Below are 23130 nucleotides of genomic sequence, written 5' to 3'. Positions count from 1 at the left end.
GGGCCGCTACCTGGTGAAGACGTCTGGGTAGTGCGTCTTCTGGAAGGCCCTCTCCAGCTCCTCCAGCTGGTAGCTGGTGAAGGTGGTGCGGTAGCGGCGCTGCTTGCGCTTGAGCAGCCCCTCCTCGCTGTCGCTGCCGGCCGAGAGGCACACGCTGTCCTCGCCGTCCTTGCCCTCCGCGTCGTCGGGCGGCAGCAGCAGCTCCTCCTTGGGCGACAGCTCCGCGCCGTCGGCGCCCGGCCCGGGGGGGTTCCCGGCCGCCAGCTCCTCCTCGTCCTCCTCCTCCTCCAGCTCCTCTTCCTCGTCCTCCTCGTCCTCCAGCAGCTCCTCGTCCTCGTCCTCGTCCTCCCCCGCGGGGGCGGGCGCCGGGCCGGGCCGCTCGTCGGGGCGGCCCAGGTCGTCGGCCGGCCATGGGCAAGGAGCGCTGGAAGGAGCGGGGCGCGGCGCCGCTCGAGCCCGGCCAGCAGGACAAGGCGCAGGTACCGGGGGCGGGGGCGGGCGCCGGGCCGGGCTGCCCGAGGCCGCGGGCGAGAGCCCCGGCGGTGAAGTGCCCGCTTGCGCTGAAACTCCGCCAGCGCGGCTCGCACCCCGGGGCTTATTTAAACCCCCCCGGGTATCTGGTATCCAGCCCCGGGGGAGCGGCGCGGGCTTGCGGGCGAGGGAGGGAAGCAGGAGCGTCCCGAGAGGTGGAGGAGCAGAGCCGGGGTGCAGGGGCCGAGGGGAGGTCCTGTCCGTCCTGGAGGGGCCGTGCACTGACCCCTGGCAGAGCCGGGGGCGGGCAGCGATGCCAGGTAAGGGGGAGGCTCGGGGCCAGCGGTGGCACGGCTGGGGCAGAGGGAGGCAGGTGGAGCTGGGGGGGCAGTCGGCAAGGGGGGTGCAACGCGGCCTCGCAGCCACTGAATACAAGAGGGGAGAGTGGCAGGACAGGTCCTGCGAAGCCGGTCTTTGCCCGGACTCCCTGCCCAGCCGAGTGATGCGGGAGATGCCCGTGGGGAGCGCAGGCAGGCAGCCGCGGCGCCCTGAGCAAGGCAAGCTGGCGTTAGGGCCCTGGCCTCGCGGGCGGCCGTGCCGGAGAGCGGGGCAGGGAGGGCAGCGCCTGGGGCGGGCAGCGGAGGCGAGGCTGGCCGTGCTCGGGTGGTCTCCGAGCCCAGCGGCGCGCGCTGCAGCGTGGTCGCGGGGAAGATGCGGCAGCCCCTGGTGCGGGGCGGACAGGGGGCAACGCGGGAGCGGCTCTGCCCGCTGCGACGGACGATCCCCTACGGGGCATCTTCCGCACCAGCCCGGGGGCTGCCGAAACGCCTGCCCCGGAGGTCCGAGCGGGGCAGCCGCCTCCCTCCTGGCTCCTCAGTGCAGCCAGCAAGCGGCCGTGCTGTGGGTGCCCTCGGGACGGGCCCATCTCCCTCCTGGCGGGCAGCTGCCACCCTTGGGCCCACGCTGCGTGCACGCTCTGCAGGGCACCGCTGCCCTCCGTCGGTGTGTGCCAGGGCTGTTCATGTGTCGGACTGCCCGAGGGGCTGCTCTGTTTCGGGGGGGGCTCTGCGTGCCCCAGAACCAGGGGTCCCGAATGCGAATTTGGGCCTGCCTCTGCCCCTGTGCCAGCTGTGGTGCCCTTTTTGCAAGCCAAATGAGGAGCCACGCAGCGAGGTAGGTGGTGGGCAACGCCCCCCCGCCCCGCCGACTCTTCATCCAGTGCCACAGCCCCCTGCCCTGACACAGCTTGTCCCAGGGGGGCCCGACGCCCGAGCGCTGCACCCTGCCCTTCTGGGCTGGAAGGGGAGAGCGGGTTTAGGGCCCTGCTGCTCCTGCCTGCCGCGTGCACTCTCCGCCAGGGCTCGCCAGGCAGAGCGGCGGAGAGCACTGAGCACCAGACCCAGGGCTGCTTCGATGACCGAGCCCTTGAACCACGGGCGTGGGATTGGAGGCCCCGGCTGCGGTGCAGTTAGGGAAGTTGGGCATGTGCCCCGGTCTGGCTTCCAGAGCCTGCTCACCAGCTTGCCACGCACGTCGTACTTGCTGTTGTGCCCTCCCTGCCTCCTCCACCTGCTGCCTCTGCCTTCCTCCACTTCAGCAGAGATTTGCCCAAGTGTCTCAGCCTGTGGCGGGGTTTGTGCAGTGCCCAGCACCCACAGGGCCGACAGAAGCAGCTGGAGAGAGGGAGAGGGATTATACACAATCATCACAGCCACTCGAGCCCGACCTCGCCTCGCTTGTATTGGCTGTGGTGATCCTACCGAGCTCTTCTCTCTCGCTTTGATCAGGAGACCTCAAAGCACTTCACGCCCGCAATCGCCAGCCCAGCTCCGGCCTGCCCTCCTCTGCCTCCAGCAGCGGTCAGTGCCAGCTGCTGCGGGGGAAAGTGGCTTCACCGAACCTTTGGGAGAGAAAAGCAAGCTCCTGCTTCGCCCAGAGTGCGATTCTTGCGCAGCAGCGGTAGGTCCCGCGGGCTGCGTCCTCTGCAAGCAGGAATGGCACCACACGTCCCGGGCAACCCGTCGCCAGCTCGGCTGTTTGAAGGAACAGCAGTCCGCGGCAGAAGTCACCTTCCTAGGCCCGCAGAAGGGCAGCAGTGGCCATCGGCCGCAGAAGGCAAGACGTGCTTATAGGGGAATGGAAATGCGGGAGTTGCCGTCAGGTATACGGCGGAGGAATCAGCCGTTGTGGCGTCCTGACTGTGTCGGTGTGCGGGCATCAGCGCTACAACAGCACTGCGTTGGCTTCGGTCGATGGCCTGCATGATCAGCTCAAGGGGTCGTCCCCTCAGATCCCAGGACCGACAGCGGCAGGGTCAGGGAAACACGGCGGGACTCTGAAAGCTCTCGTGAGCCAGGATCTCTTTTGTGCTGGCTGCTTCTTTCATCGCTGTCCACGAGCACGCCCCTGCCCCTCGCTCGGGAGCGGGCTCGGCGGGGGGCTGGAAGACGACCCGCGCGCAGCTGCTGGGCAGAGCCGTAGGCCTGGGGCTGGCAGACACGGTGCTTGGCTCCTGCGTTCCCGGAGGCGGAGGGCCTCGCTAGTCTCTCTGCCGTCGCCAGCCCGATCCCCGGTTTGCCACGAGGACGGGGGAGTGGGGCCTAGGGGAGGGCGAGGTGGGCCAGGGAGCTGCGAGACGGGAAGCGGGAGTGTCGCCTCGCGCCCGTTCTCTCCCGGCCCCCGGGTGCCGCGACCACCACGCAGCGCCCGAGCGAGTCGGGGGCGCCGTGGGGCACCCCGCCCCGGCAGCTCTGCGCGCAGCGCGGCCGCTCCCTCCGCCAGTCCTCCGCGCCAAACGCTGCCGGAGATTCGCCTCAAGCGAACGGTGGTTTTGTCCGTTTGCTTTCATGCTCCTGGGAAGCTGGGAGGCTGAGACGAGGCGCTTGGATCAAACCCTGCTCCGTTTTCCCCTTTGGGGAGACAGCTTCTTCCTCCCGCTGCACTCAGTCCCCGAGCGGGAAGAGCGGCTTTCTTCTCGCGGCTCCTTTCGTTCTGGGATGTGATCTGTCAGCCGAGGCAGCGCTCAGATCCTTCCGGTAGCGAGAGCCTGGGCAGCTCCCCTTCACCCCGGGCATTGCTCACACAGCCCTCGCCTCGGGTTTCCAGCAGGCCTCGTACTGAGAGCTGCCAGCAGTTCCTTAGGAAGCAGCCCGGCTGATCCATACGAGGTGGTTATTAGCCCAGACCTAACACCGATAACTGGATATTTTTAGCCCTTTCCAGTGCTGCTATTACCTATGTTCTTACATGTTTGGTTGGCGGGTTTTTTGCTCCGGCTTTTGTGGCTTAGGGCACCAAAGGGTTAAATCATCTCCTAGCAAGGGGAAGGATTAAGTTTCTGCTTTACATGTAATTGGACAGATAAAGGTGAGCCGCGTTAGGTTGCCTCCAACTTTGGTCTTTCCCTTTGAACATGAGAAACATCCAGCCTTCACTTCCCCCCCACCCCTTGCAGCCAGACGACGTCGTGACCACAGCTGGACTTGAATAGTGACTTTTGTTGGAACAGGCTGAACAAACGCTTCCTTCTCTAGCCATGAATGCCGAGGTCTTCGTCCCCTGGATTCCCCCCCCCGGGCTCCACGCTCTCCGTTGCAGCCCTTTTGTGAAGATCCAACTAGTGGCGACAACCTTGCAGGTCCTCGAGCACCTGATCTGCTCGGTCCTTGGGCCACGGTCCCAGATCCCACGTAACCCACAAAACTCCTCAGTTGGTCAAACTAAGCCAAGGCTGTGGCTGATGAAAGCGATGCTACCAGCCAGGCGCTCTGCCTAGGTATGGAGCCACGTGATAAACACGCAGCAAACTTGGTAACCCGTTTCCCAGCTCAAAGCCTCTCTTATTGTCTCAGACATTTTTCTTTGTAATGCACGCCAAGCCGAAGTCTGCCTTCTCCAAGGCAGTCCCCGTGGACAGCCTGCCCACACAGCCGGGCGCCAGGGGTGGCTTTCACGCCTGCTGCTTGGCTTTCCCATCGGTGGATAAATCCGTCCTGATTTGTTGCGTGTCTCTACCAGGGAGAGTTTTATTTCTGGCTAGAGGTACCGGGGCTGGGGGGGCGGCAGCTTTCCACGGACTCATCCAGCCCGCAGCCAGAGTCACCTTAATGCAAATAGTTGGAGGAGCGTGGATGAAGGGTGCTTGAAGGAAGGTGTCACTCCAGAGAGATGTACAGAGGAGGGGACAGGGCTGGGGAAATCTTTGCAGATGCAGCAATTTTCCTCGCCGTTCCCGGAGAAAGTAGTCTTTGTCACTTTGAATATGCAGTGCTTCCCCAGCCCTCAATTCCTTGTGACAGTCGTGGCTGGGGTCAGAGGAAAATCATAGCCTCGGTCCCGCAGGTATAAGGAAAAGGGGAGGCAGCCAGCGAGGAAGCGGGGAGCCAATGCAGCCACGTGTCGGGCAGCGCGGAGCGGGGCGCAGCCGGCTCCCTCTGTGAAGGGAGCTGGCACTAACGGGATCAGCGTGTTGGGCTTGGAGATAAAGGAAAGCTCTTTACCTCTCTGCATGAGTGGCTTGCAGAGACGACGAGTCCTGCAGGCTAATTCAACAGGTACCGGAGGGAGCTGCCAAGGGAACCGGCGCAGCGCAGTGGGGAGAGGGGCCTGATGGAGGCCTTTGCCGGGGGGCTACACGCTGGGCTGGGAGCCCCGGGGAAGAAGTCCTGTGTGCTCAGCCTCTCTTTGCTCCCCTCTGCATGGTCCAGCGCTGCCTGGTGAGTTCAGGGCACGAGGACACACGGCCCGCAGGGAGCTCTGACTGTCCCCAGCGCCTGAGTGGGTGTTAACGCTGGAGCCTAATGACGACCACTTCCATGCTGTGATTAGCGTTTTTTGCTGTCATTTTAGCAGAGGCAGTAAAAGCCACCTGCCCAAGGGGAGATGTAGAGCAGTGGGCCCAGCTCAGGGCCCCTTTTTCCCTGCTGCCCCACGAGCCAGTGCTGTGGGCGGACGGTCCTGGGTGGAGACGGGGTGCCTGGTATTGCCAGGTGACTGAAGAGCGTCGCTGTCTGGGGGCAGCAGCTGAGATGGGGCTGGGAGAAATGGGGCCGAGGGCTGCAGGAGGGAGGAGCTCAGAGCGGAGACACGGTGCGCTCCCGGGGGAGAGATTGCCGTTGGGGATCGGGGGGAAGGGGCTAGGGAGGCTTCTTCGTAGACCGAGCAGGCAAGGAAGGTATCGATGGGGCCACAGGGGTGGCAGGAGGCACTGCACTGTTGTGCTGCCCCTGAAGCTTAGCCCAGGCTCGAATGACCAGCTCTGTGTCTGTGCCCACAGAGGATGAGCTGCGGTTACATCCTGTGCACGGTCCTTCTGTCCGTGGCTGTCCTCCTGGCTGTCACCGTGACCGGCGCCATCCTCTTCATGAACCACTACCACACGCCCGTCACCGAATCCCCGCCCATCATCAGCACCAACCCCGATGAGGCCAATGCCCTGGTCACCATCGAGAAGGCCGACAGCTCCCGCATCAACATCTTCATCGACCCCAACTGCCCGGACCAGGCCAGCAGCCTCACGCGCCTGGAAGGCCTCCAGTCCTCCATGCTGCGAGCTGTGACGGACCACAGCGCCGAGATGAAGTCGTCCAAGGGGCAGGAGAGGGCTCTGCTGGCTTCTCTGGCAGACGAGGTGGCCAAGCTCCTCACCCACACCACCCAGCTGAGAGCCGACAGCGACAGCCTGAGGAAGGGGCACAGCGCCATGGGGCAGGAGCTCAGTGCCCTGCAGAACGAGCAGGGGCGGCTGATACAGGTGAGCAGGACTGGGTGGTTGTTGCAGTTTCCAGGTGTGCAGCCTCCAGCTGGAGACCTGAACCATCCAGGAAAGGCTTTGCAAGACACCCCCAGGCCCATTCGGTCTTTGGTGCCAGCCGAGACTCCCAAAGGAGGGGCCGGTACCCCAGTGCTAGGTGGAGCTTTGCAGGGAGGACACTGCTCTCCCATGGGCTGCGCGGGGTCCCACGCGTGTTTGGAGCCTGGCGCCCCAACATAGCTAAAGCAAGCAGTGACCCTGCTCCCTCCTCAGAGCCCAGCCCCAGTCAGAGCAGCATGGGGTTAGACCTGGAAAGCTTTCGTGGTGGCTTACCTTCCCCCCGGTGCAACCTGCTGGCTCCGGTCCCTGCCATGCTGGGCACATGCCTACCTGGCGCATGCTTTGATGATGGAGATCATCATCACAAGCTGGCACAATCACCCGCGGGGAGGAGGGGGTGTGAAACTTAGATGCAGGGCAGCACACACCAAGCAACAAAACATCAGGCCCAGCTTTTCCACCCCCGGGCATGGCCCATCTCCCGCAGTCAGCGGCCTTGCCAGCCGGAGCCCCCTACTTGGTGGGTTGCCTGATAATGTGCAGGCATTTCCTTTGGGTTATTCCTCCCTGGAGCGCTGTTCCCGCCGGGTGTTTTTAAAGTGACACAGGAGGCGAGGGCTTTCTGTGTCCTGCTGGAAGCAGGCAGAACAGCTCCTGGAGGGAAGGGTTTAGGTAGGGGAGGGGTAATGCATGCCCTTGGGGGCGTTTGCTAGGTACCGCACCGGCTGGGAAGCGCCGGAAGGTGCTGCCTCTCCCGTGCCAGCCCACCAGCCAGTCTCCATTGCAAGAGGCACTCAACCCACCTAAGCCAGCCAGGCTCCGCACCTGCCCCCGGGAGAGGCCCGCAGCGCTCTTGCCTCCCAGGTGCCAGGAGGGGGGAAGTCAAGAACCAGCATCTCCCCCTGACCCACTTGTGTCCCCCCGCCAGCTGCTCTCGGAGAGCCAGACCAACATGGCGCAGCTGGTGAGCTCGGTCAGCGACGTCCTGGACACCCTGCAGAAGGATCGTGGCCTGGCCAGGCCTCGGCTCAAGGCTGACTTGCAGCGAGCTCCGGCCAAGGGAGCCCGGCCCCGGGGGTGCTCCAATGGTGAGAGTCGGCCTGCTGACCCTGCAGGAGGGAGAAGGGCTGGGAGGGAAGGGGCCTGGCATGTCTGTGCCCTTCCCCGGAGCAGGACTGAGGCCGCGCCAGGCAAGTGGCGACCTTCCCCACTTTGCAGCTGTCTCGCAGCTCTCGAGGCACGTGCACCCTGGCGCCTCGCACCAGCTCGGGAGGCAGCCAGCCCGTCTCCTGGCAGGAGCGGCAGCCGGGAGGCCAACGGGCCGCTCCCGGGACGCCCGCTCACTGCCTGATCGCTGCTGCGACGGGTCCCCGAGAAGCCACCGAGACCTCAGCGCAGCGCCTCGCAGGGAAAGCCGGAGAGCAAGGGGGTGGCGAGCAGGCAATTAGAGCAAGCGTCGCAGGCGAGGGCCAGAACCGAGCAGCACAGCTCTAATTTAAACAATTAATTAACTTGGCTTTGCTCTTCTCCCTCCCATGCGGTGCTCCAGGCTCCCGGCCCCGGGACTGCTTTGACATCTACACGAGCGGACAGCAAGAGGACGGCATTTACTCGGTCTTCCCCACCCATTACCCCTCGGGCTTCCAGGTCTACTGCGACATGACGACGGACGGAGGCGGCTGGACGGTAAGCCGGCTGCTCGCAGCGGGCCGTCGGGGGAGGTCCCTTAGGGGCTGGCATAGGCTTGGGATGGTCCAGTATCCTCATTAATGACAGGGACGTTGGGATGGGGTATGCACTTATTAAACCAACAGATGACACCGAGCAGGGTGGAGCTGCAGGCACTTCTCAGGGCAGAATTGGGATTCAAAGCAACCTCAGTACGTTGGGAAAATGGTCTGCAATAGACAGACAATCAGACTGAGTCAGAACAAGTGCTGCACTCGAGAAGGGAACAATCAAATGTGCAAATACGCGGCGGGGAATGCCTGCCTGGGTTGCTGTGCCACGGGAAAGGGCTCGATCACAACACAAGCGGATTCTGAGTCAGCGATGCAATCCTGCTGCAAGGGAAGCCGGCAGCATGCTGGGACGCATTAGCCTGCGCTTTATGTGCAAATCACAGGAGGGGAGGCCTCGCCTGGAGCTCCGGGGCCGCTTTTGGGTGCCGGGCTTAAAGAGAGATGTGGACAACTCAGAGAGACGGCTCAAGGAGAGGAACAAGAACGAGGCTGAGAAAGCTCGACGTGTGAAGAAAGGTTGAACGACTTAGGATTGTTTAGTCTAAGGCTGTGGGGAGATGTGGTAGCAGGCTTCAAATACAGGGGAGGCTGTTGTTAAGCGGAGGGCAATGGAAAGCTCCTTTTGTCCCCCTGGGGCAGGGCAAGACGTCGTGGGCTTGCGCTGCGGCAATGGTGACTCAGGGTAGATGCCTGGAAGACAAGTCTAACTGGGTGGGGGAACAGGCATGGGGGCAGGCTGCCCGCAGAGGCTTGGGCATCTCCCGTAGTGCAGATTAGACGAGCACTAGTCCGGGATGGTGGAGACAGGTGATCCTGTCTTGCAGCCATGGGTTTGTCCTGGGACCTTCCAGCTCTCACTTCCACAGTTGCTTGAGGAACAGCTTTGCAGCCTCACGGGCTGCCCTGACAAGCAGCGCCCTCCCCATGGGCTGGGAGTGAGGGCATGGTACAGACCCCGAGGTCTGTGCCGGGGGGAAAGGAGACAGCTGTTTTCTGTCCTCAGCTGGCGCACAGCGGGGCCAGCAGGTAGATGGGTTGGACCAGCGATGGAGGTCACTGGGGTGGCTTCAACACTGCTCCTAGTAGCAAAGCCGATAGGTATCACTCGTGGGAAGGACAGGGCTCTGAAGTGAGGATGTTCCCCATCACCCAGCTCTCTGCACAAGCCAGGCTGGGCTGAAAACTTCATGAATGCTGCCCTGCATGCCCCCATGTTATGCTCTCAGTGGGGCTGAGGATAATCCCAAAACAAGGGCAGTGGGAGCACCGTCGTCATAACCTATGGTCTTGGTCTGAAAGCAAACCACTTAATCAAGAGGTCTCTGAAGCCCCGGCAGGGCTGGGGGGAGATTTATGGCGGGGGTGGGAGGAGGCGCACAGCCGACCCTCGCTGCCACGTGAGGCCAGCGAGTGCTGCGGTCGCTGTTTTACGAGGCTGCGGTAATTGCAGACCTGCTCTTGGCTCGAGGAGAACGGTCCAGCGTCGCGGCGGCCACTAGCACCGGTTGCGTGGCAGGCAGCAGAAAGGACGAGGCTGTCGCTGGGTGTCTGCAGGACGGCTCCAGGTGTCACAACGGGAGTAAAGCATCACAGGGAAGTCATACAGCCCCCCTGGACCTGCTGCCCCGTGTGTAAGACGGGGGCACCTTTCTCCCCTGCCACCCCTTGTCTTCAGTGCTCAGCTTGGAAGCTCTCGGAGCCGGACCTGCCTCACACCGTTTGTACAGCACCTAGCGCGGCAGGGCCCTCGGCTCCGCCAGGGTCTCTGGGTGTTACCGTAACACAGATAAAATACCGTGGCCCTGGGTGGGTCAGAGAAGGCCGGTGCTGAGGACACGACGTGGGTTCAGGGACAGAGGCTGACCTGTCTGGGCATGAATAAGAAGGGCAGCAGGGGTGGGCAGAGTCAGCGCCTGCGAGCCAGGACTCCTGGGCTCTGCCTGGCGCGTGGCGCCGGGTCGGGCAACTTGCTCCCGTCTCTGTGAGAGAAGAGGTGATGGCAGCTGGGGGAGGCAGTGACCGTGGAGGGGACGTGCAGAGACACAGGGGGGAGAGGAGCAAGGCAAGGATGCCTGTGTCCCTGCTGCGAGGTAAAGTAGGAGGCCAGCACAGCAAGCACCCAGGCCTGTCCTGGGAGGACGTGTCAGGCTCAGCCCAGCCTGGCTGCCTCGCCCCGCGATGCCGGGATGGCTGCAGTGATCACTAGGTGGGATGTGACACCTGCCCGGGAAGCCGAATTACCTGGGCACCCTTAAGGGTATTGAAGACAGGCAGCCAAGACCCGGTGATCGCTGAGATGAGCTGTGCAGGTGCTGGGGGTGGAAAGAGCAGCCGGGGGGGTCTCAGAGCGGAGGAGCGGGCTACGGCCGTGCCAAGGGCGGGCTCTGGGTCTCGGCTCTGCTGCTGAGCTGCCCCCTTGGATCCGAGCCATAGAAACCCCTTTTCCAGCTGGGCACTTGAGCAAATAAACCCCCCAAATCTGATTCCCGTAAGCAGCTTTGAGCAGCATGGAGGGGTGGGGGGCAGCAGCTTAGCTGCTTTGCCTTCAGGAGGCTGAGACGCTTTGCTGCTCGTACCAGGCCCATCTCACGTGGCCTCACCTAGCAGAGCCCTGTCATCGTGCTGTGGAGTCAGAGGGGGAAACCGAGGCACAGAGCGGGCTTGAGACCGATTTTCAGAGCACTTGTGACCCTACTGGACATGCTCAGCTCATGGGGCAGCAGGCTGAGCCACGTGCCCCCGAATGCACTCCTCCAGCCACAAGATAAGACAGGATCCCTCAGGGGTGCCAGGTTTTGTCCCTGAACTCAGCAAGCAGCAGGCACTGGGCATGCTCAGCTTGGCCAAAAAACCAGGGGACTGCCAGGCTCCTCGTAACCTGCCAGCCCACGGGGCATCGTCCTTTCCACCCGCCCTCCCACCGTGCCTGCAGGGCTCAATCAGGAAATGCCCACGAGTTGGGACCCTTTCCCCATCAAACACAAGACCCCGCTGCTGAGCTGTAGCGCTGTGCCTCAGTTTCCCTGCCTGTCTCACAGCCCAGCTTGGATGCCCCCCGGCAGAGGGGCGCGAGCTCTGCTGGCATCAGGGGCTCCTCAGGACGTCTGGTCTCTCGCAGCGGGGGAGAGAGCAGAGCAGCTGTTCCTGTCCGTAGGGGCCGCAAGCCAATTTGGGGGCCTGGGGGCTCAGGATCTGTGCTCGCTTGCTCTCTCTCCCCCTCTCTCCAGCTATGACTTGTGAGACTCTGGGGATATTTGCATGGAGGTGGGTGGCAGCAGCTGAATCAGGCTGACATGGAGGCTCAGGCTGGCTGAGCGCCGCCCCGGGTGTGCGGGAGGCTCCGAGCCGACAGGGACCAGACCCGCACGCGGCGCTCGTTCCTCCCCATCCCTCCCCCAGGGGAGCCTGGGCCAGACCTCGGCAAGGCCGGAGGGGAAACCAGCCCCCGTTCCCTGGCCCAAGGCAACGCCTGTCGCTTCCCTGCCATCGCCGTGGGGCTCTGCAGCCCCCACAGCACCGTCAGCGTTGCTGACGCAGGGGCTGTCTGCAGGCCGTGCGGAGACTGCGAGATTCCCCAGCCTTCCTCGGTGTCGGGTCAGGTGCCGAATGCAGGGGGTGGCGGCGACCTGTAGCCTAGTGGGTCGCATTGGCGTCATAAAGACAGCGTCGGTGGCTGCGTCTCATTCAGCCGGTACTGGGGCTCAAGTGTGGGCTGGCGTCTCCTGCTGACTCTGCCACTGACCATCTCTGTGTCCCTGGGGAAGTCACTGCGCCTCTTCCCCAGGCCTGTATTCTGCAAGGAGGAAAGCCGGCCAAGCATCAGCTGCCTGCAGCAGAAACAGCATGGATGGGGGTCACAAAACCCCAGGTTCATGGAGGGCCCTTTTAGGCTCTGTCGTCTGACGTCCATCACCCAGGACCATCTTTGAAGAACCACTCTGAGTATCCCAGGACCTGGCCTCTTCCTCTCAGACTCGTGCAGGCGGGACCTGGAAAATGAGCGTTCTTAGCGCGCAGAGTTGAATTGCGCCAATGCTCGCTACAATATAGGGCCGGAATAAATTGCTTTTAAGAATCGCACCGTGCAGGAATTAATTTGCCGGCCTGACCTCAATACCGCTGTCTGTGCCAGCGACCTCCCCACATTTGATTAACGCTGCCTGTCATTTCATCAGAGCAGTAATGGTGCAAGTGAGATGTAGATGCCTAAGGAGGCCTCCAGAAAATTAGGTTTCTCTCTGCTTTCTTAAAAAGTGTGCAAATCCTCTGCAGTCTCCCGGCGCCGGGTCTGCTTTCCTGCCCACTGGGCTTAACGGGCAAAGCTGCTAGGATCGTGCCCTGAAGCTGCCTTGCTGCATCAACCCTCCGCCCCCTCGCACCTACAGTCCACTGGCGGGCACAGTCGCATCCGCCCGGCAAGAAGCACTGCGGCAGCAAGCAGGTGTGCACAGCTGTAAGACACCGGTCAGCTGCACCAGAGGAGCAAGGGTAGGGCAGTCTACGGCACAATGAGAACAAGGACCAGGGACGTGGCCCTCAGGAGGCCGAGAGGGCTGTTGGGCCATGTGCTGAAAGGCACAGGGCTTGGAGCAGCAGGCAAAGACAAGCTCCTGGTGTTTGCCGCCGGCTGTCTTTGTACCTTCTCTGTGAGCAAACAGGGCTGTCTCAAATGCGCCCCTTGCTTCACTGGGACAGCTTGTAGGACGCCCATTCCCACCAACAGCACAGGGTGACGGGATACTACCAGGGTGAGCCAGGGGATTGTTTCCTAGGAGAGTCTGAGCTGATGCAGAAGCAAAACCAAGACGTGGAGAAAGGGCGAGAGGCTTCACGACAGGAATGGAGGCAAGATCTGGAGCTTCCCTGGGGCATGAGGCACCTGAGCATCCCGGAGCGGACAGCCTCAAGACAAACCTGCCGGCTGGACCGGCAAGACAGATCACCGAGGTGACCAGGCACTTGGCTTCCAGCAACGAGACCATGTTGTAGGGAACCGGGCAGAGGCTGGGAAAGCTGTAGCCAGCTGGGAGCTTGCTGGCAGGGATGACTTGTAGCGAGGGCTGAAGGAGCTTGGGGAAATAACAGCCCTTCCAGAAGGAAATTAAAGGGTCGCAGGGCAGCGTGCAAGCCAGCTGCCTGCCTGAGAAATTGGGCCAGCCAGAGAGCTGGGGCAGGACAACAGGGTATTTACAGCACCCGGAGGGGACAAGCTGCTTGTCCCCAGCTCAAGCAACGCAGAGACTCCTGGGCAGTTTACCAGATTGCGCCACCCTGCATGTGTCACCCCCACATGTTTCAGTTCATTTTAGGAAAAAACAGGATTTTTTCCCTTGAATATAAGTTGCTAACTCCAGAGAAAGACCTTGAACTGCTATTGCCAAAGGGTTAAACATACCACACAAGTACAAAATAAGACTCGCACTGAAATAAACTTTGCCCTTGCGACAGTCACGGTCTGAACAGAAATCCTGCGGACGCAGAGTCACGGCTGTCGGGACCCGAGCGCAGGCTGCCCCAGCGCATAAGCCAAGCATGATTTTTCTAGGTCTTTTAGAGGAAAAGTGGGTAGATTTATAAGCAGAACAAGACAGTGTTTGACTCAGCCTGACATCACAGCCCTAAGGTGACGGAGATGTCTAGCAGCCTGCTCAAGTCACCCAGCTTTGCTGGTGCTTCAGAAGAAAGTCATCCGGCTGCATTACAAGCCTGTGACAGGCAGCTCGGAGACAGCCGTCCGTCTGAACTGCCCGCTGCACCGCTGGAAGACAGAAGGAGAAGGGGAGAAGAGCCTCCCCTGAACCGGCGCGTGACTGGGGATACTGTCACATCCAGATGCCAAACTAGGACCCTCCAGGGGATTTGGCCATCAATCAGTTTGGGGCTGGAGCTGAGCGTGCAGGTGGCAGTCAGCAGACAGAAGCCGGAGGTGCTCCGGGGAGCTGGCTGGGGAGCCCGAATCTCCATCACAGCGCAGCCCCAGGAGGAAAGCAGCCGCTAGCAAGGAGCCCAAGAGCTGTGGCCACCCTGCCGAATGACCCCCGAGAGAGTCTCTGCAGCGCGGGGGAGTCCTCTCTCCAAGCGTAACGGCCACGTTTTCCAGATCCGGGGCCACATTTCAGGTGCAGGAGGGAGCAAGGGATCCTCATCTGCTCCTGGGACCGCAGAAGGATTAGCAAGCCTGGTACACTTGGTCTGTAATTAGCAGCAAGGCAAATGTTAAGGGAAGCACTGCCATCAAACGCTGCTGCCGAGGAAAGCATTGGCTGAAACGAGGGCTCTTCTCAGGGGGCGGCTGGACGGAGCCACCCGAGCATCTAGTGACGGTCCCTTCCCAACTCCAGCCGGGGCTAGCTGGAGGGGCAGGCCCCCACGGCTGAGCCACAGCAGGACTTTGCCTGTTGGGTACGTCACAGGCACGGTGAAATCCCTGGGAATGGGGGGACCAGGCTCAGATAGACATCAGCAGAAGGGGCATGGGCCTGCCCTGGTGTAGCCCTGGGGTGCACTGACCCCCTAGACACCCCCTCAGCACCTACCAGCAGCAAAGAGGGAAGAGGTTTCACTGGGCCCAAGGAAACCTATGGGGAAGGCATAGCCCAGCCTTCAGGCCTCGACAGAGAAAGGAGGGCAGCACCAGATTTTGCCTGGACCAGATCCTTATCCCGTCCTGCCGACAGAGGAGCCCCCGGGTCCGGGCTGCTTGTCCGCGCTGCATCGCAACAAGCAGGCGCTAAGCGAGCGGCAGCAGATGCCGAGGCTGGCGAGAGGCTCTCCGCAGGAGGAGGCCTGCGGTAACGAGAAGCGACGGCTCTCGCCTGGCCCGGCGGCTGGCAGTGGAGTTTGCACGCGGCCTGCCGCTCTCCTCCCCTTTGTCACCCCGTGGTGACATCCAGCAGCCAGAACCGATACGCTGACAGATGGGCTGCGACGCGCCGAAGGCCGACGCGCCGACATGTCCCCCGGGAGAGAGCGGCGTTTGAGGACGAGGCGATTCCCGGCGGGCGCCCGTCAGCGAGGGGGAGCTTCCGCTGGCAAGGAGACGCGCGCGGCTGTACCGAAGCGACGCGGGGGGCGGGCGGTGGTGGACTCTGCACTTCTGCCAGCGGGCTCCTTCGGGGCGGCTCGTAGCTCTGTCCTAGAGAGAACTGGAGTGGTTAAAGCTACAGCCTATTTCCATCGACGGAGGTTCACGGTCAGGACGGGCCCGGTATCCCGGTGACGGCTCCGTCGATGCAGGAGGCCTGAGGGACACCTTGCCAGGAGGGGGGAAGAACGGCGGTGCTGTGGCATCCCAGGCACAAATGCATGCATCTGGCTAGATGCTGCTGCCTTGACCAGACAGCGGAGCTAATGGCAAACACTGCCCTAGGACGTAGAGCGGGGACTGGGCAGCTCAGGAAGAGGCGACTGTCTCAAGAAGATGTGCTCGCGGCCCATCCTCTGTCAGCGGGCGTCAGGGCGTGGGAACTGACTGACGGGCACTAAGCTTCCCAAAGAGAGGGCCTGAGGGCTGAAACATCACGGGGCAAACCCAGGCATCCTGCAACGCAGCAGCCCCCCTTAATCCTGCAGCAGACTTTCTGGACACGGCGGGAGCATGGGATTCAAAAGATGAGAGACCCCAGCCATGTGAGCAGACAAGCCAGAAGAGGCCAAACTGCAGCAGTGTCAAGTTCAAACTGTCGGAGCTTTTCGGGTTGCAAAAGCCTTAGGCCAGCGAGGATAAAGACGCGCACCGAATGCCACGTACTGAGGGTGCGGGAGCTGCGGGAAGAGAAGAGCTGCTCTCGGGCAGGAGGGACCCCTATCACGGAGCGCGTGGCTGTCCGCGGCTGCGCTGGGCTCCTCCAAGGAGAGATGCTAGCGACTGAGTCCAAGGGCCCATCTCAGCCGAGCTCTTGCAGCTCACCTTGCTGCCTCCGGCAGACCCGCCAGAAACTCCCGCAGCTCGTGGAGCCGGCCGGGGAGCGTGCGAAGCGCAGGCCTCTGCCGTGGCCACGAGCCAGCAAGGCGCGCGTGGGTGGCGAGGTTTCTCTGCCTATTGTTTCCTGAAGGACGATTCATTCGCAGCAGGACGCGCCGGAGCAGGAGGAGCAGAAGAGCCCAAGGCCGCACGCAGGGCGGGCGCCGGGACCGTGGCCCTGCCGCAGCGGAGAGCGCTCGGGGCCACGTGCTGGCTGGGAAAGGGCCTCGGAGCACAGGCGCCCGATTCCTGCCACGCTCCGGAGAGCAGGAAGTCGAGTGCTCTCCGCAGGGTAACTAGGATGGCCTTGCAAGCACCCCCGCACGCTCCGGCTCCCTCCGGCAGCCCCCGCCAGGCCCTGACGTTCGGCCGGCCTCTCAGGTGAAGAAAGGCGCTCCATTACCGTAGGACAGAAAAGGGCCAAGCCAGCGCAGACCCCCACTGCCTCCGTACAGGACCGAGCACAGCACGATGCCTCTGCCGCGCGGCGCTCACAAGCTGAACGGGTGCCAGAGGAGAGGGGAAGAGAGGAGACTTCCCACTGTCCTTGCTCGTCAGCTGGAGACACCGAGGCACGGGGCTTAGGGTATGTGCCCAGCTCACCCGGGAGCTGCGGACCGACGGGCTGGGCAGCAGCTCTGCAAAAGACCTGGGGCTTGCAGGGCACAATAAGCTGAATATGAGCCAGCAGCGTGCCCTTGTCGCCAAGACGGCTAACGGCATCCTGGGCCGCAGGGGTAGGAGTGGTGCCAGTAGGTCCAGGGAAGTGATTCGTCCCCTCTCATTGGCACTGGTGAGGCCTGTGTCCAGTTTTGGGCCCCCCACTATAGAAAGTATGTGGACAATTTGGAAAGGGTCCGGCGGAGGACAGCAAGACTGGTTTGGGGGCTGGGGCGCGTGACTGGTGAGGAGAGGCTGAGGGAAATGGGCTTATTCAGGCTGCAGAAGAGAAGACCGAGGGGGATTGAATAGCAGCCTTCACCTCCCTGCAGGCGGCTGCAAAGAGGATGGGGCTGGACTGTCCTCAGTGGGGGAGACGACAGGACAAGGAGCAATGGGCTCAAGTTGCAGCGGGGGACGTTCGGGGTAGATATTAGGAAAAACTTTCTCACTAGGAGAAAGCACTGAAACTGGCTCCCCAGAGAGGTTGTGAAATCTCCGTCCTCGGAGGTGTTTAAGACCCAGGTAGATGAAGCCTTGGCTGGGATGATGGAGTTGGGGCTGGTCCTGCTTGGAGCAGGGGGTTGGACTAGATGTGACCTCCTGGGGTCCCTTCCAGCCCCCGTTTTCTGTATTTCTATGAAAACTCAAACGGGGTCTCTGGAATCCCATCCCAGGGCTGCACCTCTGAGGCCACCTTCCCTCCCTTCATGAACACGCCCATCACGGACGCATCTCGGAGCCCAGTGCCGCAGACGCCTACCCTGAAGACGACCACTTAAGCCCGTCCAGCTTGCCCAGCTCCGTGCCAGAGCAATGCTCCCACCAGCGCAGCAGAGCTCAGTTCAAAGGAGGCCAGTTGGAGAAGAGAAACCCACCCGTGCCAGCAGCAGCTGCCCGCCAAGGCATGCTTACTTGAGACCCCGAGCCTGTGAAGGGCTCAGCTGGTGCCCGCCAGGCTCCACAGGACAGCGTGGGACTGCAGCAAAGCAAACCAAGGCTGGCGTGGGCAGAGCCTCTTCCACACAGCCGGGCTTGCAAAGCCTGGGCAGCCTGAAGGTCCTCGCTGCTTGAGCTCCCATACTGAACCCCTTTCCGTCACGCCAGCGTATCCCCACGGGACCCCTCTGGCAAGCCAGCGCTTGCCCTTGCCCCTCCGTACCAAGTTCAAGCAGTGGCCAAGGGCATGGGCAAGGAGGGATACAACGCTGGGCTCCTCTTGGCCTCGAGAGCCTGGCCCTGGCTGCAGCCAGCGGAGCTGGGACTGGCTTTGTGCCCCAGTCACTCGGCCACGACACGTGGAAGGTGCGAACGGTGCCAGGCTGAAATGGGGGAAGATAAATATTTCAGGCCTGGCTTAAAAGGGAAGGGAAGGGGAGCAGAAATCCTCTTTGCTTAAGAGGGGAAGATTCATATTTTATGAGGAGGAGAAGCACTGTGATGGAGCTGCTGAGATGATGGCAAAACCATGTCCCTGCCACCCCCTGGCCCCGTAGGTAGATCTGCTCCCTGTCTAGGCAGCGGCTCCCCACCCCTGCCGTCTTTCTCCCCCAGGCCCTCAGACCGAGCTCTCCTCCTGCCCCGTCTTTCTGTCCGCACCAGGCCTCCTGCCCACTTCTCTTCCCCCCTTCAGGCAGCTCTCTCTGTCCATGCCCCAGCCTCACACTGCACACGCGTGTGACACCTTCCATCACCTCAGAGCACTTCACAAACATTTTGCAAATGAAGCTTTGCACCCACACGTGCCTGGAAGGCAGGAGGTAGAGACGTAGCACCTCGCTGCAGCTCCGGCACCAGTCAGGACTCGATCCCAGGCGTCCCAAGGCCCAGCATCAACTCCTCCGAGCATGCGGGAAGCGACTGGGATGCAATCGCCACCCTGTGCAGGGTCCCGCCTGCAAGCTGAGCGCTGATGGGAACATGCTCCAGTGTCTGCCCCAGGGACGCGGTGCCCTGCCCTGCACCACGCAGAGGGGCACGGGGGCCACGCAACTCAGGACAGAGCCAGGAGAAGCCAGGAGCCCCGAGTCCCTGGTGCCAAGGGACGCCCCGCTCCAGCCCGAACAGGGACGGTTTCTCGCTTGCCCCAGCCGTGTCTGTCGAGGGAGCCCCGCACATGGCTAAGCTGCCGGCCTTCTCTCTCATCAGCAAGCCTTCCTCAGGCCCTGGGCTAATGAAGACAGGCCCTGCATGCCTCTATGAGCAGCGCACCGGCAGGCAGCCTGTTTACCATGTCCGGGCAAAAGCCGATTAAGAGGGAGCTCCTTCGCCATCCCTCCTTCCCCCTGCACACTGCCCGCGGGAGCTGGCATCCAGGAAAATCAGCTTCACCCCTTCCAGCCAAGTCCGAAGAAAGCCCCTTGCAAAGGGCTTAGCCGCAGCTCAGCGCTGGGATAGCTATTAAGGCTCTAATTATGGGAGGTAAGCGCACCACGGATCAGAGGGGCACCAGCCATGGGTCACGTCCAGCCTCTCCCCCTGCCCTGGCACGAGCCAGGTGGTGCCCTGCTGCTGATCCCAGCTGGACGCTAGGTATATCCAGGGCACCGCTGGAGGTGCCCAGGGGATGGGGCTGTGCTGGGGACTGGCAGGGGTGGCACGAAGGCAGCAGATGTCCAGGCTGTGCAGGAGCTGGGAGTTCCCAGAGTCAGCAAACCCTCACGCGGTTGACAGCAAATACAGCACCGACCACAGCCCCGGTGCCACTAGACATTGCTGCGCAGAGGGCTGGCTCGGCAGGAGCGCTGAGCACCCGTGGCCCGCGATCCCGCCGTGAGACCTCGTCGCTGCTGCAGGCCCGCCCTGCTCTCCGTCTTTTCCAGCCTGGCTGCAATGGCCAAGCCTGATGCAATTAATCAGGGGCTGGAAGCTTAATTACATCCAAGTGGCCGGGCAGAAGGCAGCCTGCTCTGGATCCCTGTCAATAAATCAAACTGGGAGCAGGCAACGAGAAAACAGACGGAGCAACGCGCCAAATAATGCAAGCCTGAGGCAGCGCCGCTGGGGACAGTTCCCCGCTGTGGTCACGGGAAGGCCCACGTCAGGCAGTGGCTCTAGCCTGAAGGCAAGACGGCAGCATTAGACAAGGGGTTTTGGACCCCAAAACAGCAAGGGACTAAGCACAGTCGGATGCTTCTCCCTGCTCAGGTGCAGGCTGCCTGCCGGCCCCTCCCAGCTGCAAGATGGAGATAACTGCACTTTTCTGCCTCCCAGGGGTTGCAGGATCGATGCAAAAGATTAGGGTGGACCTGTGAGGCCTGCATAAGTACCTGAGAGAGAGGCTGGAAGTATCTGCAGACCAGTCATCCAAGGGCCAAGCGGTTATCATAGTTGGCCTTCCTTCCTCATGACAAGGTATTTAGCAGAACCCAGATTCGCTGGAATCGGACCAGCCGCATCATAAACGCTCCTGATGTGGTCTCACACTTGCAGCCTCCGGGCTGTCAACCGTGGGTCTTAGCACCTGCACCACCCCAGTCTCCAGCGCTCAGTGATGATGGACAGAACAGCTTTGCAGCTTTTACCTGGTGCACACGTGCTCAGGGCAGGGGCCACAAATGGCCTGGGGGACCTTGAGCAAGCCTCTAGTCCTTCAGTGCCTCCGTGCTCCATCTGTACAAAGCCAGGAATGATACTCCCCTTCTCTCACCCCGCCCCAGGTAGGTACATCTTAAGTTCTCCACGGCAGGGATGGTCTCTTATGACCCATATGTACAGCACCTAACCTGCAACACAGATCGTAGCACAGGTACTGATGACGTACCCCTCCCCGAGACGGGCACTGGCTTAGAGCGGAGCTGCTGCTGGTGATGTGCAAGCCAAGCCAGCACCGCTGTTCTGCCAAACCCCACGCCCTGTCTAAATTAACTAAAGCCTTTCCCAAAGCCGGGAAAACTTCAGGTCTTATTGCAGGTCCCGAGCAAGGGATCAAGTTAATTCTTTTATCTGAGCCTTGTCACCCGTTCCCAGGAGCCAGCAGAAAACGACTCCGATTGCATGGCTTTCCTCCCCGGCACGACACACTCCGTAGTTCCCATGTAATCAGCACCATTAAAGGGCTTAATGCGTGCCCACGGCTAATCAAGCCCTAGCACTGGAGTGCGACGGAGCAGGGAGAAGCCAGCAGACTGCTGCTCTAGCGCGGCGCCACCTGCTCTAACGTGGCTCTGCTGCGGTTGCGTCTCCCCAGGTCTTCCAGCGACGCGAGGATGGCTCTGTGAACTTCTTCCGCGGATGGGAAGCGTACCGGGATGGATTTGGGAAGCTGACAGGAGAGCACTGGCTAGGTACGGGCCTCGCCGTGAGCCCAGGGACCAGCGAGGCGCGAGAGGGGTCATGGATTCAGCTGCCCAACAGCAGAGAGGGTTGGGTTGGGAAGGTCCCGCGTGCCGGCTGATCAGCGTGTCCCCGAGCAGGGCTGCCAGCTCCCAAGCGGAGGAGCCCAGGGCCAGGTGCACTGGCACCAGGGAGCAGGCACTGCTGATCCCAGCGTGAACCTGCCTGCTCCCAGGGCTGGTGCGTGTCTAAGGCTCATCGTGGAGGCTGCAAGTAGGAACTGCTGCCCAAGGGGAGAGAAATGCCCAGGCTGCTTAGAAGGGAACGGGTCATGCAGTGCCCCATGGCTGAGGCCAGTGCACCAGAGGAGCAGCAGGTTCACAGCTCCTGCTCTGTACCCTGGGCCACGGGGGTTGGTTCCCGGGGGGCGGTGTGTGGGCGCTGGCACCTTTGAGTCCCAGGGAACAAATGGGGGAAGGAAGGAGGGCGAAACGGGGACACACCCCCACCCCTCTGCCCCTCAATGTGCTGCTTACTTCCACCAGCAGCTCTCGAGACATATAATTAAATGCCCTCTTAATTAGGAGGCAATCAAACAGCCTAGAGAGCCCTGTGCCGGCACGTGGCTGGGGGAGAGGGGCCTGTCCCCATGCCGGGATTGCGATGCAGCGAGAGTCCTGTCCTTTGGGGTCCACCCGGGGCACCGGCAGGCGCCGCTTTAGCAGAGGTTGAACTGAAGCGTACCAGGGGTTTTGCTGCAGGCACCTGGGAGGTGGGACAGCCTGCTGGGGCAGGGGGCCGAGGCACCCAGAGCTGGGAGGGAAGCGTGCACGCGTGCACGTGCATTTTAGGGCATCAGTTCCTTCCACGGAGCCAGACTTCATGATGTGCAGAACTGGCTTGATTAGGGCACATCAGGAATGAGCCACTGGCCTCCAGGGCTTCCCCACATCCCCCAGGGACAGAGCAATGCTGCATTTGCTTTCCCTGCTCCTTCCCACCTACTCAAGGGTGAAGCCCAACGCCTGGCTGCCCCAGGGCGAGAGGGACCTCCTTCTAGAAACAGGGCTTTGGCCTCGGCCTCAGCCAGGGTGACCATCTCTCTACCTCTGGCTTTGCCCCGCAGGGCTAAAGAGGCTCCACGTCCTGACGGTGCAGGCCAACTACGAGCTGCGCATCGACCTGGAGGACTTTGACAACGGCACAGCCTACGCACGCTATGGCGCCTTTGGCGTGGGCCTCTTCTCCGTGGACCCTGAGGAGGACGGGTACCCCGTCACCGTCTCCGACTACTCTGGGACAGCAGGTCAGGCTGCCAGGCAGGTCCCCTGGGAAGGGCACAAGAAGCTGGCACAAGCCGTGTCGGTCAGAGCCAGCCCGTGGCCGACGGTGCTCGAGCACCGGCTTTGTCTTGGGATGTTTGTGCACCCACGCACCCAGGTGCAAAGTAAGGCGCGTCGAGCTCCTTGGACATCAGGGATCGGAGCTGGGCCTCCCCCAGCCCTAGCAGAGCTCCTAGCGCTAGGGCGGCAGGAGCTGGGCTGCGATCAGGCGTGCGGGGCATCGGCAGGGCTGGGGGGAGCCCTAGTCCTGGGAGACCAGGGCAGGGCACCCAGGTCGGGCTGCAGCGCCAGGGGACGTTGCAAAGCACCCGGGCCCCCCGCACGCCCGCCAGCCCAGCTGCCTAGTGCTGCTCACCCCACTTTCAAGCCCCCCGGCACCACCGAGTGCCCCTCGCTGCTCCACTGACACAGGCCCTGGCATCAGCACTGCGCTGGGCATGGGGTGCGCCCACGTCCCTGGCCAGGGAAGGGCATGGGGCGAGGCTGCCCCAGGGCGTCCCGCGGGGCAGACCCAGCCTGCAGCGCAGTGGCCATCGCGGGCACTTCCCTGAAAGGTGCCGCCATCTCTGCCCTGCAGGAGACTCCTTCCTGAAGCACAACGGGATGAGGTTCACCACCAAAGACCTGGACAACGACCACTCGGAGAACAACTGCGCGGCTTTCTACCACGGCGCTTGGTGGTACCGCAACTGCCACACCTCCAACCTCAACGGGCAGTACCTCAAGGGGCACCACAGCTCCTACGCAGACGGCATCGAGTGGTCCTCTTGGACGGGCTGGCAGTACTCCCTCAAGTTCACCGAGATGAAGATCCGCCCTGCCAGAGACGAGAATTAGCCCGATGGCAGGCCCCCGACGGCGAGA

General features: G+C 62.3%; 1 protein-coding gene across 1 annotated transcript; it reads left to right on the top strand.

The window, feature by feature from the left end:
- Positions 1 to 318: 318 nt before the first annotated feature.
- FIBCD1 (fibrinogen C domain containing 1) lies at positions 319 to 23124 on the top strand. The gene is made up of 7 exons (XM_019540810.1): positions 319 to 479; positions 5747 to 6223; positions 7212 to 7371; positions 7833 to 7969; positions 20838 to 20934; positions 22050 to 22229; positions 22844 to 23124. The coding sequence occupies exons 1-7, from the start codon at positions 411 to 413 to the stop codon at positions 23101 to 23103; spliced, it is 1380 nt and encodes a 459-aa protein (XP_019396355.1). The 5' UTR covers positions 319 to 410; the 3' UTR covers positions 23104 to 23124.
- Positions 23125 to 23130: the final 6 nt, after the last annotated feature.

Source organism: Crocodylus porosus, unplaced genomic scaffold (genome assembly GCF_001723895.1).
Source record: "Crocodylus porosus isolate Cpor-Errol unplaced genomic scaffold, CroPor_comp1, whole genome shotgun sequence".
In the NCBI taxonomy this organism is placed as follows: domain Eukaryota; kingdom Metazoa; phylum Chordata; order Crocodylia; family Crocodylidae; genus Crocodylus; species Crocodylus porosus.
Note: the sequence above shows the minus strand (reverse complement) of the source record. Positions and strands in the feature narration are given on the sequence as shown.